Raw genomic sequence first — 13,812 nt, forward strand, 5'->3', positions numbered from 1 at the left:
TACAGGTTTGATTCCCAGTGTGGGGCGTACAGGAGGCAGACGATCATTGATTCTTTCTCATCATTGATGTTTTTATCCCTCTTCCCCTCTCCCTTCCTCTCTGAAATCAATAAAAAAAATATATATTAAACAAAACAAGACCCTTTGTAACTGCCCTAGCTGGCTTGGCTCACATTGGCTTAGAGCATTAGCCCATGGACTGAAGGACCATGGGTTTGATTCCAGCGAAGGGCACATATCACAGTTGCAGGCTCGATCCCTGGCCTGAAAGAGGTGCATGCAGGAGGCAACCAATCAGTGTGTCTCTCTTAAACAAATGTTTCTCTCTCTGTCTCTCCCCCTCCCTTTTACTCTCTCTCTCTCAAAAAAAAAAAAAAAAAATTAATGGAAAAAATATATACTTGAGTAAAGATTAACAAGAAACAAAACAAAAACTCTGTAACTAAGATAAATACTTAAACACTTTACTGCAATATTTTCAAACAATGAACATAAAAAATGTCCATGATAAAATATCAAAATTTTAGGAATTAGAGTGCTTAGTTATAGCAGAGCCTGAGGCAAAAGAAAAAATCAGGAATATGGATTGTCTTTGAAAGTTTTCACAGTAAAGAATTAAGAAGTTGCCCCTAGCTGGTGTGACTCAGAGGATGGAACTTCGGCCTATGGAACCCCAGGTTCACTTCCCGTCAAGGGCACATGCCTGGGTTTCCAGCTCCTTCCCCAGCAGGGGTTGTGCAGGAGACAGCCAATCAAAGGTTCTCTCTCATCATGTATGTTTCTCTCTCTCTCCCTCTCCCTTCCTCTCCGAAATCAATAAAAAAATATTTTTAAAGGAGGAATTAGCAGTTGACAACCCCGGATGAGTGAAGTTTATCCAGGGCCTTAGGATGCCTTCCCTCACCCTGCCCTCCAGATCCACCACCAGCCTTTCTCATCTGCATGAAAAGCATGAGATGCAGCTCACTATTGCCCCCTGGTGGATATCAGCTTGTGCACAACAGCATTCTGGGGCCCTTAGCTTTGACAAATGTTTGCTTGGAGCCCCCTGTATGCTAGGACCTCTTGTGGCGCTGTGAATAATCTCAGGACCAGGAAAGACTCCCTTTGTGCCCTGGTGGAGCTCACAGCATAACAGAGACAATACACAGGTCGGCAAAGCCAGGCACTTGGGCAGGTGAGGCAAGCTGCCTGGGGTCAGGAGGGGCAACTCAGAAGGCTGGTGGAGGGCCTCTGGGAGATGGCACTGAGCTCTGGTCTTAGTGACAAGCATGCGGGCGGGGGCGGGGGGGGGGGGTCGTATCCCCCAAGAGGGGCGGGCAGAGGGCTTCACTGGTTTGATATTTCATCTCTTAGGCCAGTGGTCGGCAAACTCATTAGTCAACAGAGCCAAATATCAACAGTACAACGATTGAAATTTCTTTTGAGCCAAATTTTTTAAACTTAAACTTCTTCTAACGCCACTTCTTCAAAATAGACTCGCCCAGGCCGTGGTATTTTGTGGAAGAGCCACACTCAAGAGGCCAAAGAGCTGCATGTGGCTCGCGAGCCGCAGTTTGCCGACCACGGTCTTAGGCTAATGTGTCCATGCTCATTGTACTGTTTTTTAAAGCCCTTTCTGGGGCCCAAATATTTCATTACCTTTTAAAAGGAGCCCCACTTGAGGACACTATAGGGGTGTTCAGGCAGAGGAACAGGCATGCACCAAGGCTCACATCTTGAGTACGTGCCAGGCACCTGCTTGCCAGTAGCATTATCTCCTTTCACGACTGTGGGAGGAAGGCACCACTATTATTCTCATTGTACAGAGGGGGACACTGAGACTGAGTAAACTCACACTCATATAAAATTTCAAGTGCTCTCACATCAGCAAGGCATAGAGGGAGTGAACAAAGGGACACAAGGTGAGGGGACACAAGATGAGGGCAGGGAGGTGACTGGGCAGTGGTTCTGGGCCTGGTGAACTAGGGCTTTGGCCTCTGCTCTGAGGGAGGAGCGTGCCCTGACTCGTGTTCATGTGCATCCTTTGGCCACTGCCCGTTGGGGTCTGGTGTGGGGCCGGTGTCCAGGCCAGAGGTGATGGGGATCTGGACCAGGGTGGAGGCCATGTGAATAAAAAGATGTTTTGGAGGCAGAGCTGCCCACATGGAAGGTGAGACATGGTGCAGGAGACTTAAAGGAACAAGACTAGTCAAAGACTGAGGTGAGAGGCAGGTGAGAACTTTGATGGAAGAGAATGCAACAGTGTGTCTGGAGTGAGCACAAGAGTTGCCCAGATAGCTGGAGGGCAAAGCATGGGACTCACAGGTCTAGTCACCAACACTCACCAGGTTCCCCATTCCCACCCCCCAGAAGAGCTGTGCCAACAGCCTGTGCAACGCTATACAGAGCATCTGAAATCCTTTATTGGAAGATCACTGCTGTTTACCATATAGGAGACTCGACAGCCGACAGTGGAAACAGAGCCCAGTGACTGGAGCAGGCCCCTCGGCTGGGGACCCTCCCCCTCTCCTGTGGATCGGCCTAACCACCTCTGCTCCTTCCTGGACCCCAGGGCCTTTGGCATAATGCTGATGGGGGAGCTCAGGCAGTGAAGGCCCTTGACTCAAAGCAAGACTTGGATGAGTGCGGGAGGTAGGGCATGGGCAGGTCTTCCAGGCTGGAGGGTGGGGGGAAGTGAAGGAAGCCAGGAGCTAGGGCAATGGCATCTATTTTCATTTTCTGAAAAGGGGGACACGGAAGCCTGCAGGCAGGCGGGCAGCAGCTGGGGCGGGTCACGCGCTGACATCCTTCTCATCTGACTTGACAGTTTCCAGTAAAGGGTCCCCGGGACCTGCCTCCTCTCCCTCCTTGGCCTCACTGGACTTGGAGTTGGGGACCCAGAGGCCTGAATCGATGCAGCGCTGCATGTGGTACTTTGCATCCTGTGGGGAGAAAGACAGACAGGTGAGGCCAAGCTGCCACCTCCAGGAGGACCACCTGTCTCCTGCACATCCTAAAGCCTGCTTACTGCGCATTCTAGAGCAGAGCTATCCAAAAGGATTGTCTGCAGTGATGGAAAGGATCCATAATCTGTGCTGTCTAACATGATGGCCACCAGCCACATGTGGCTATCAAGTAAGTCAAATGTGGCTAGTGCAGCCCAGCTGGTGTGGCTCAGTGGTTGAGCGTTGACCTATGAAACAGGAGGTCATGGTTCGATTCCCAGTCAGGGCACATGCCCAGGTTGTGGGCTCCATCCCCAATACGGGGCATGCAGGAGGCAGCCGATCAATGATTCTCTCTCATCATTGATGTTTCTATCCCTCCCTTCCTCTCTGAAATCAATAAAATTTTAAAAAAGAGCATAACCTCTGTATAACAAAGACAGGCAGTGAACCTCAAGCCAGAGTTTGAAGACCGGAGTTTGAAGCACAGATCCTCTGAATGGACCCAATTTACATATGAGGAAACCAGTATGGCCAACCATTAAGCCACGGTCAGGAATGGGGTCAACCAAGCTCTATTAAGACTCATCTCTCAGCACTGCTACTGCTCCTAACAAAAATGATAGCTGAGATTTACCAGCATCTACCATGTGCCCAGCCCTTCCCATGCATTTGGCCAGTTAATATCAAAAGAGAATTTGTGGCTCTAGCTGGTTTGGCTCAGTGGATAGAGCGTTGGCCTATGGACTGAAGGGTTCCGGGTTCGATTCCAGTCAAGGGCACATGCCAGGGTTGCAGACTCAAACCCCAGTGGGGGGTGTGCAGGAGGCGGCTGATCAGTGATTCTCTCTCTTCATTGATGTTTCTGTCTTTCTCTCCCTGTCCCTTCCTCTCTGAAATAGATTTTAAAAATGTGTTTTTTTAAAAAAAGAGAGAATTTGTGGTTTGATGGGGTAACTGACGCTGGGGAGGAACCCCCTCCTGGGGCCACCTTGAATCACTGGCAAGATGGGGTCAGTGGGGTGTGCTGGCTGTGCTCATAAACAGCCCACAGTGACAGTGATACTCAGTCTGGATGCCGAGGACACAGCAGGTGCTCGTGGTACAAAAGCCTGGCTGCCTCATGTGCTGGCCACACAGTGACCCAGCCTCCCTTATTCCTCCCAGAAACCCAGGAGACCCTCTATCAGCAACATGGAGAGCTGGGGTCAGGGGAGCTGAGGGACACACTGCTGGCCTGCCGCTCAGCCTGGCTACTGGGTGGGCCTGGGGTGCAGTTACTTACACTGGGGTCCATCTTGCTAATGGCATCTTGGAGCATCTGCACATCCTTCACGTCAAAGCATTTCTGGAGTTCCTGCGGAGGAAGAAGGGCTGAGGTCAGGGCTTGGGTCCCTGGGACTCCGTGAGTCCCGCTGGCTACCTGCCTGCTGCCTGCCTGCCCGGGGCTGGGGCTCCGCACCTCAGGGAGAGACTCGTAGACTTCCACGGGGTCCAGGCCACCAGGGCCAAGCCGCTTCTTGCGTTCCTCCTCCTCGTACTCCTTCATGGCTTTCTCGATGCGCAGCTTGGCGCGGCCCCGCACGCGCTCCTTGAAGGCCTCCAGCTCATCGTTGAAACCCTCCATGTACTGGCGGTCGGCTGTCTGTGGGGAGCAGGAAGCCAGAGGAGTTTGCCAGGCAGGACTGAGGGATCCAAGACCCTCCTGCTGCCAGTCCTCAGAGACACCCTTGGGCTTGAGCCTCTTCTCTATTCCATCTAGTCTCCGCCTCTAAGCTCAGACTTTACCACCTATACAGGCATACCTCGAAGGTACTGCGGATCGGTTCCAGACCACCGCAGTAAAGGAACTATCGCAATAAAGCAAGTCACACGGATATCTGGTTCCTCAGTGCATATAAAAGTTATGTTTACAATATACTGTAGTCTAAGTATGCAATAGCATTATGTCTAAAAAATGTACATACCTTAATTAAAAGATACTTTATTGCTAAAAAATGCTAACCATCATCTGAGCCTTCAGCGAGTCGTAATCTTTTTGCTGGTCTTGCCCTAGTAACATCAAAGATCACTGATCACAGATCACCATAATGAATATAGTAATAACGAAAAAGTCTGAAAAACTGAGAATATTACCAAAATGTGACACAGAGACATGAAAAATGGTGCTGACAGACTTTAGCACAGGGTTGTCAAAAACCTTCAATTTGTAAAAACACACAACACCTGTGAAGTTCAATAAGGTGAAGTGCAATAAAACGAAGTGTGCCTGTATGCTAATGACCACCTGCCTGCATGCCCCCCTGCACCACAGACCCCCACAGCTTCCTTGATGTCCTCCTGTGGGGACTTTCGTAGACACCTCAAACTCAACACAGCCACACCCGAGCTCTGGATCACGCGGCCCCGCCCCCAAATCTGCCTTGCCCTCAATCTCCCCAGCTCAGCACATGGAGCTTTGTTCTTCCAGGTGCTCAGGGTAAGAAACCTGGAGGTGTCCTTGACTCTGGCCCTCATCCTCTTTCAAAATCTGCCAACAAATTCTCACCTCCTCCATGGCTCAGCCCTCTCCTGATGTATAAGGTTCTAATCATCGAGGCCTGGGCCCCAGTGGACATGTGTTTGCCTCCCACCAACGACCGTAGGCTGGTTCCCTGAGGACCACCCCCACCTCGCCCCAGCTGCTCAGGGCCCCCACCTTGATCTTAGTGAAGAACTGCCGGAAACAGGCACGGGGATCCACCTTCAGGCTCTTGGCCAGCTCCAGGATGAACTGCATGACAATGGTCTGGTGCGCCACCTGCTCCATGAGTGCACATTTCTGCCCAAGGAGGACCAGCACAGTGTCACCAAGTGGCAGCCTCAGGGTGGAGCCTTTCCCCAGCCCAGGGCATGCTCCACTAACCTCCTCCACCTCTAGGTCAATGCACCAGATGACCAGGTAGTTGGCTGTCTCCTCGCACACCAGGTGGGCGTTGTCTGACAGGTACTTCTGACTGTCATCCCAGCGGTGGAGCATGCCTACAACAAGGTGTTGACAGGGTGCTGGAAGGACCCAGAGGCAGAGCCAGCCCTGTCACGCACCACCCCCTCAGGCCCACTGGTGGAGCTCCGCACCCAACTCACCAAAGTGCTTTATCTGTTTCTCATACTTCTCCACAAAGGTCTTGTGTTTCTGTTCTCTCACCTCTTCTGACTCCTCCTCCACCTGCTCGGGCTTGGTATTGACCATGCTCTGTGGTGTGGGGAGAAAGGGAGCGGGCTGGGGTGAGGCCTCAGAGTGCCTCGAACATGGCCGAGTGGGCCGTGGCCGCAGTGCCCATCCCATCCACGGTGGAAGCAGTGATGGCGCCATTAACATCAATGTGGCCTCCGATTAGGGCAGCCGTGGGCACACTACGGCCCGTGGGCCGGATCCGGCCCGTTCGGCTGTTCTATCCGGCCCGCGGAGCCGAAAGAGCGGAGGGTTCTCTTGCTCTCCCCTCTGCTCCTTTACTTTGAATTTATATTAGTTCACACAAACACTCCATCCATGCTTTTGTTCCGGCCCTCCGGTCCAGTTTAAGAACCCATTGTGGCCCTCAAGTCAAAAAGTTTGCCCACCCCTGGACTAAGGCCTTCGGGCAGATCATAAGGGGACCAATGGGGTGCTTCATCTACTTGGCATCCCTGTTCCCCCCTTTGCCCCATCCATCTCTCCCTTAACCTGTGCAGCCCTTCCCGCCCCCGCCCCCGCAACCTGCCAATGGCCACGGAACCCAACCAGGGGTGCGAGTACCCCGCCAGCCCCCCGCATACCTTGCTGAAGCCGTCTTTGCTGAGCGTGTCCACATTCCAGGGCATGCTCTTCTCCTTCTTGCGCATCTCCTCCAGCTTCTGCTCCCAGCTCCGCTCCTCCTTGCGCAGCTGCTGAGCCTCGGCCTGCAGCCGCTCCAGCTCCACCTTGCTGCCCTCATCCTCAGCCACCTCTAGTTCCTTCAGCTTCCGCTGACACTCGACCACCTTGCGCTTGCACTCGCGGCAGCTCCTGTCCAGCTCCTCCTTCTCCTTCTGGAACTGTTCCATGCGCTCCACCCGGGCCTGTGGGCAGGGATGGCCCATCACTCTGGGAAATAGCCTGTTCCTTGACCCTGGCCCCATCGCAGCCAAGGGCTTCCAGGATATAGCTGGGATGGTCACAAGGAATGTCTGCACCAATATGTGTCCTGGGTGCCCAGCTTCCACCCTCACCCCCAGAGATACCTACACACACTTGAGTCAGGACAGGTCCCTTCTCTGCTCAGAACTCCTCATGGCTCCCACCTCACTCACAGCAAAAGCCCAAGTCCTCCCCATAGTCCGCAAGGCCCTGCACACTCTATTACCTCCGTGCCTTCACCTCCTCCAACTCCCCTGCCCCACAGCCACACTGGCTGCCTCAACCTTTCTTGAATGCACTCCAAACCTCAGAGCCTTTGCACTGGCTGTTCCCTCGGAATGAAAGGCTGTGCCCAGATCCCCCTCCCCCCAGGTGACTCTCTCCCATCCTTAGCATCTTGGCTCATGTGTTGCTTTATAGGTGAAGCCTTCCCCGAGCACCTTACTGAAGATCAGGACCTCCCCTCACTCCTGTCCTGCATTATCTTCCTCCTTAGCACATGTCACCTGCTAACATCCAGTGACAATTATTTATCATGTTTTGGGCACAGTCCCTCTCCAAGGATACTGGCTCCCCAGAAGTAGGGATACATCTGTTTACTGGGTCACACACACACACTGGCACATAGCAGGGGCTCAGGAATTGCTTGCTGGATGAATCAAGACACCCCTTACCCTGGCTTGTGTGGCTCAGTGGATAGAGTGTCGGCCCAAAGAACAAAGGGTCTCGGGTTTGATTCCCAGTCAAAGCCATGTACCTGGGTTGCAGGTTCAATCCCTAGCCCTGGTCCGGGTGCATGCAGGAGACAACCAATTGATGTGTCTCTCTCACATCAATGTCTGTCTGTCTGTCTGTCTCTCTCTCTCTCCCCCACTCCTCCCTTCCACTCTCTCTAAAAAATCAATGGAAAAAAATATCCTTGGGTGAGGATTAACAATAAAATGAAATAAAATAAAAAGACATCCCTCACCAAGGTCATAGGCTCCCCTTCTTCCTCAGAGTCTTGCAACCCATCCTCTGTCCAGCAACCCTCTCAATCCACCTCTGCCTGGGTGTCCCGTAGGCATCTCCAACTCCATGTCCAAAACCAAACCCACCATTTTACCCCCCAAAACCCAGACTCCTCAATGAAGCCACCCGTACCCCACCTCCTGCCCCCAGTTGAGGCCTGCTCACTGATCCTGCCCTGCCCTGCCCTCCTGCTCTGGCACCAAGTCCTGACAGTTTTTGACTATTAAATGCTTCTCTAATTCAATCCACTGTGAGTCTTTGAGCCTGGATCACTGCCAAGGCCCCTCAGCTGTCTCTGGACAGCATGCCCTCCTGAGCCCCAGCTTCATGCCCAGTAGCCTCCTGGGTGTTTCACCCCAAATGTCCACTTCCACTGTGCCCTAAGCTTAGTGATGGTGCCCATCTCACCATGCCCCTCACTCAGTCCCCCCATTCAGACTCCTATCAGATCGCTCAGCCCCGTCTCCTCTCCAGCCCTGCTGGGCTCCACCATCATCTTCCCTGGCTCCTGGCTGTGCCCATTCAATCCAGAGCCATTGACAAAATTCCAAGAGATGCCATTGCCTTCAACTGCTGCTCTCTCAAATTCAGGCTCAGAAGCTGACAGAGGAGTCTTTGGAACATATACATCTTTTCTCACTACTCCGTCCTAGTGTGTGGGTTCAGATGGGACCTTCTGATGCTGCCCCAAGCTGCCAACTTGGCACCAAGGCCCTGTGTAGGGCTGGTTCCTGCCCTCCTCTCCCAACTCTGGGTCCCAGGCAGATGTTGGCCCTCGTGGTTCCCCGAATACACCAGTCTCTCCTGCCTCTTAGTTTCTGCACATGCTGTTTCTTCCACCTGGAATTCTCTTCCTCTTACTCCATTTGATTTGCCAAGTCTCAGTTTCAACAGAGCCTTCCCCAAGTGTCCTCCTAAGTGTCACTGAGTCCCAAAAGCCCCTTTGTGATCATCAGATAATGTGAGAAGATGCTGGAGGTCAGCCTCAGGCCCCAGAACTGGGGTGACATTCCATGGTTACTGTGTACTGCCTGGGTGTCCCCAGGGCCGATCCCCTAACCCAGTGGTCAGCAAACTCATTAGTCAACAGAGCCGCAGTTTGCCGACCACTGCCCTAACCTCTCATAATCTGTTTCCTCAGCTGTAAAATGCAGACATCACCACCAAACTCATGCGATTGCACCAGGAGAAGCAAAGAAGGTTATAAATTAAAGCAGATGGTCCAGGGCATGGGTGCCCAGCAAGCACCATCTCCACACTGGTTACTGTCATTACTGTCTGTCCAAGGGGACAATCGCTCTCTCTGGGGAACATTTTCAGGCTCAAACAAGGAAATGCACTTTGAGTGCTCAGTTTTATTTCTGCCCCTGAGTTAGGGCTCATTAACTGGGAATGGTTGTTACTGCCTCATCACAGCACCTAGCTCTGCCACTTACTGGTGACATGTCCTTGGCCAAGTCCCTTAAACTGCTCCCTGCCTTGGTTTTCCCCTCTGTGAAATGAGGCCTCACAGGGTTGCTGTGAGGACTAAATAAATGATTCCATGGCAACTGCTTGCCACACAGCACTCAGTATCTTACTGTTATCATCACTGCCATAACTACTACCACCAGAATAGTCTGTTAACTCGCTTTTATGCCTTATCTGGGGCTGTCTGTCCAGGTTCTAGCACAGGGCCAGGCATACAGGGGATGAGAATCGAAGAGACCTGGGCCTCTATAGGACTGGTGCTCCACTGGGTTGACACACCAGTCCTGAGCCTCACTTTCCCCCATGTGGATAGGGATCGAGAAGGCCCTTGCCTCATGGAGGGATCAAAACACAACACATCCCTGGCCTCTGCAACCTCCCTTTCTCTACAAGGGCCTGTGTCACGCTGGAGCCTTCTTGCTGACTTGTGAGGGGCTCTCTCAGGTGGGCATCACGGCTGGCCTAGGGCGGCAGCAGAAACTTACCACCCTACTGGTCTCTGCTGGGCAGCCACCAAGCTTTTCCCAGTGTCCTTTGAGTGGCCGCCAGGGAGGCCAAAGCTAAATAAAGGCCTCCCAGAACTGGCAGGGGTGGCTGCCTGCCAGGCCTGGCTTTCCACCTCCATGAGGGGCTGGGCAGGGCAGAAGCCATGGCAGTGGGTGGGGCTGCCCTCCCGCCTTTCAGAGAGGGAAATCAAGGCTCATGGAATCTTAATGTGGCACAACTCACTGGAAGGAGGCACAGGAAACCAGTGGTGACAAGGGAGCCTCACCTGTCCCCTTCTGGAGTCTTTGGAAGTTTTTTTGTTTTTTACCATGAGAGCGAATTACCTAAATAATAATGATGAAAGTAGTGGCTAAAGTTTAAAAAGAGCTATTACATGCCAGCGCTGTCCCAAAAGCATTACATACATTACGGTAAGTAAATAAAGCAACCTCATAACAACCCTATGGGGTGGATACTATTAATATTCCCAACTGGGGAAACTGAGGCACCGAGAGATCAAACACTTTGCTGGAGGCCATGCAGCAAGTTAGTGATTCAGGAGCCAAGATTTGAACCCAGGTGGGAAGTCAGTGTTCAGAAGCTCACAAGGCTACCATTCTACCAATCCCACCTCTCCTCCCAGGGCCTGAGCCAAGTTCTTTTCAGATCTAATCTCATTTCAATTGACTGGGATAGAACCCAGGCTTGCCTAGTGCTGGAGACACTGAGGCCCGCTGTCTCCACTACAGCCTCAGGGCTCTTGTGGCAGGACAGGAAAAGGCTCTGTGGGAGGAGGGAGGAGGGCGTGGCGGGAGGAAGCTGCTACAGGATAGAGGGGTCCTCCCACCCAGCAGGACCAACGCGGTCTCCATAAAGCAGTATAAATTAACCGCTTTATGTGACAGAAACTTGTGTTCCCAAGTTTATTGTCTTTAGAGCTCTGTGGAGGTCTTAAATATTTCAAAATAATAAATGTTACACACAACAGAAAACGGAAGTGCTAGAACTTTCTTACACTCTAGGACAGGGGTGGGGAACCTTTTTTGTGCCAAGGGCCATTTGGATATTTATAACATCAGTAGAGGGGCATTCAAAATTATCAACTTAAAAATTAGCCTGCTGTATTTGGTCAAACATTTAATTAACTCTCCCCTAATGCCTTGGCAGGGCCAGACCAAATGATTTCAGGGATCTTATATGGCCCACAAGCCAGACATTCCCCACCCCTGCTCTCTAGTGGCTTGCCCAGCAGATACATCATAAGAGACAGCTGCTTTAAGGAATGGGCTGAAAATGGGACTGGGGACCAGTTGTAGGAACTAATAATGCTTTGGCAAGATGGGAAAGGGCCCTTCTAGGAGTTTCTGAATAAATGATTGGGAGTTGCCATAAGGGAGGGTGGGGTGAAGCATTCCTAACTGGAAGGTTCTGAGAGGTACACACCCTCAGTTTAAGAGTATAACAGGCACAGGCATGTGGATACAGCAGCTCTGATATGGGGGAGCAGGAGGTTAGAACATTAGGTATTTTAAAATATGTTTTTATTGATTTCAGAGAGGAAAGGAGAGGGAGAGAGAGAAACATCAATGATGAGAGAGAATCATGAATCGGCTGCCTCCTGCACACCCCCTCACTGGGGATCGACCAGGCATGTGCCCTTGACCAGAATCAAATCTGGGACCCTTCAGTCCGCAGGTCAATGCTCTATCCACTGATCCAAACCAGCTAGGGCTAGAACATTAGGTCTTATGAAAGCTATTCTATTGGTATGTGAGCACTGTTGGACAGGGAGAGAGGCAGGGGTACTCTCAGACTTGGGATTCTGGGATCTGGGTTTAGGGGAAAATATATAAAAGGGGCAGTGAATTTGGAATCAGGCTGGGAGAGGGTTCCTGATGAGAGTAGAGACAATTTGGGTGTCTGAGAGCAGCAGGCCAGGCTGGGGTTAGGAGGAAGACAGGGTGGGTTTGGATGAGGTGTTCCAATGCTGGTAGAGGTTCTACAGGGAGCTGGTCTTGGGGTGTGGGTGGTGCCTGGGTCTGCAATACCAAGTAAGTAGCAGGGGCTCTGGCTGGGAGGGAAGCTGCTAAGGTAGGGTTTCCTGATGTCATGGGATATGGGGTCTACAGTAGGTGAGACTAAAGGAGAGCAGACAGAGTTGGAGGCTTCATCAGGGTAGAGCTGGTAATTCAGTCTGGACGGGAACCGGGTTCCAAACCTCCAGTCTTAGATGGGACTGAGGACCCCAGTAGGGCAAAGGACTTAATGATAGGGAAGGGGTCCGGGGTGTGGGTTGGCATCCAGGCCAGGAACAGAAATCTCAGGGGAAGCAGAGTTCCTTGTTCTATTTGGAGGAGTGGGATCTGTGGATCTGAATGGGAATCATCCTCAAACCCAGGGAATCATATCGCAGAATAGATTCATTCAAGTATTAGGGACTCTAGAAACTGGGGAGGGGAGGGGCGAATGGGATATCCAAGATCAGAAGTGGGTACCCGAATAGGATCAGGGTCCAGACTCTGTGGCAGAGTTCTGGGTATAAGTCGAAGGTCCCAGACAGGACTAGGGGGCACCCCCAAAGCTTGTCTTGGGAGTCTAGACTATGAGGAAGATGCCCTAGGGGTCCCGGCAGTTCTGGAGTCACGGAGTTGAGCCCCGGAAGATATTAAAAGCCCAGACTGTGCGGTGGGATCCCAGGTGTCAATGGCGGGTCCCTGGAGGTATAAGGGATCAGAACTCTGGAGCGGAGTCCCGGGAGGGGGGAAGGGGCTGGGCACGCGCGCTCTACCTGGTGCCGCCAGCGGAAGAGACTGGCCGTGTCGATGTTGGGGTGCGTCTCATCTTCATCGTCAGACACCTCGATGTGGTCCCACACACTGTAGTCCACCATCTTGCGCTGGGGCCCAGCCAGCTCCGGTTCCGAAGGGGCACTGGCGGTGGCGGCAGCGGCAGCGACAGCACTGGAACTTGGGCCCGCGGAGCCCCGCCCCTTCCGCTTCCGGTCGGGCGCGTAAGCCCCACCCGCAGGTGACGCCATATCCCTAGTAACGGCGGCGGCGGCGCTAGCGACCGAGCTAGTCTTAAAGGGACTTGAGTGCGTGTTCCGGCCTCTGGAGCCCCCGCCGGGACCCCACCTCCTCCGATGCGGGGTTCCCGCTAGGCACCTCTGGGGGATATACCTGTAGGCGCCCCAACCTCGCGCCCCCCTCATCTCCCGCTGCCTCACAGTGGGAATTTACGGCGGCCGCAGGTGGGGGGCAGTTGGTGAGACTGAGCGAGCTAATTGTCCTCCTAGCCACGCCACAGTGACAGCCTGAACCCACTGCAGGGGCGGGGCCTCGGCGACGAGACCTGCCCCCTATTCATTGTGAATCGGGGTAGGGTGTGATCTGAGGGAACTTCCCAAAATGAGGGGTGCAGGACCTTGCCCTGGGAGGGTCTAAGTGGAGGAGGGATATGACCCTGCCCTTGGCTGGCCACAACGTGGCCCTGCTTTGGGGGCTGGTATTTTCCCGGTTCGGATCAGAGCCTCCTTGTCCCACTCCTATCTTCTGCCACTTAGGAGTGGGGACTCGCGTACACACCCACTCTAGAATCACCCGGACCCCTCCCGCCCCCAACCCCACCGCGTGTCTGCCTAGCGGGTACGCGGCGGCCTATCCCTGTGCGGCCGCTGGGTGTCGCTAATGTCTGTCCAGCGGCCAGTGCCCCAGGCCCCACTCAGGATAGTGATGGGGCGGGGGGAATTGTGGAGGTGGATGGGGCTTTTCCTCGTCGTGG

At 53.0% G+C, this 13,812-nt stretch overlaps 1 protein-coding gene across 1 annotated transcript; it reads right to left on the minus strand.

The window, feature by feature from the left end:
* Positions 1 to 2,383: 2,383 nt before the first annotated feature.
* CDC37 (cell division cycle 37, HSP90 cochaperone) lies at positions 2,384 to 13,339 on the minus strand. The gene is made up of 8 exons (XM_080674579.1): positions 12,821 to 13,339; positions 6,726 to 7,007; positions 6,054 to 6,162; positions 5,833 to 5,948; positions 5,626 to 5,748; positions 4,390 to 4,572; positions 4,213 to 4,284; positions 2,384 to 2,924 (listed from the first exon to the last, which is right to left on the minus strand). Exons 1-8 carry the CDS (start codon positions 13,241 to 13,243, stop codon positions 2,775 to 2,777), a joined length of 1,458 nt encoding a protein of 485 aa, XP_080530705.1. The 5' UTR covers positions 13,244 to 13,339; the 3' UTR covers positions 2,384 to 2,774.
* Between the last annotated feature and the right edge of the window lie 473 nt (positions 13,340 to 13,812).

Source organism: Plecotus auritus, assembly GCF_963455305.1.
Source record: "Plecotus auritus genome assembly, chromosome: 6".
NCBI classification, from domain to species: domain Eukaryota; kingdom Metazoa; phylum Chordata; class Mammalia; order Chiroptera; family Vespertilionidae; genus Plecotus; species Plecotus auritus.

Excerpts from the sequence above, each read along its gene's own strand:
- CDC37 (XM_080674579.1), bottom strand. The coding sequence starts at position 13,243 with ATGAGGGGGGCGCGAGGTTGGGGCGCCTACAGGTATATCCCCCAGAGG. Across the intron at positions 6,163-6,725 it reads GCAAAGACGGCTTCAGCAAG|AGCATGGTCAATACCAAGCC; the intron begins GTATGCGGGGGG and ends CCCACACCACAG. Across the intron at positions 5,749-5,832 it reads TTGACCTAGAGGTGGAGGAG|AAATGTGCACTCATGGAGCA; the intron begins GTTAGTGGAGCA and ends CTCCTTGGGCAG.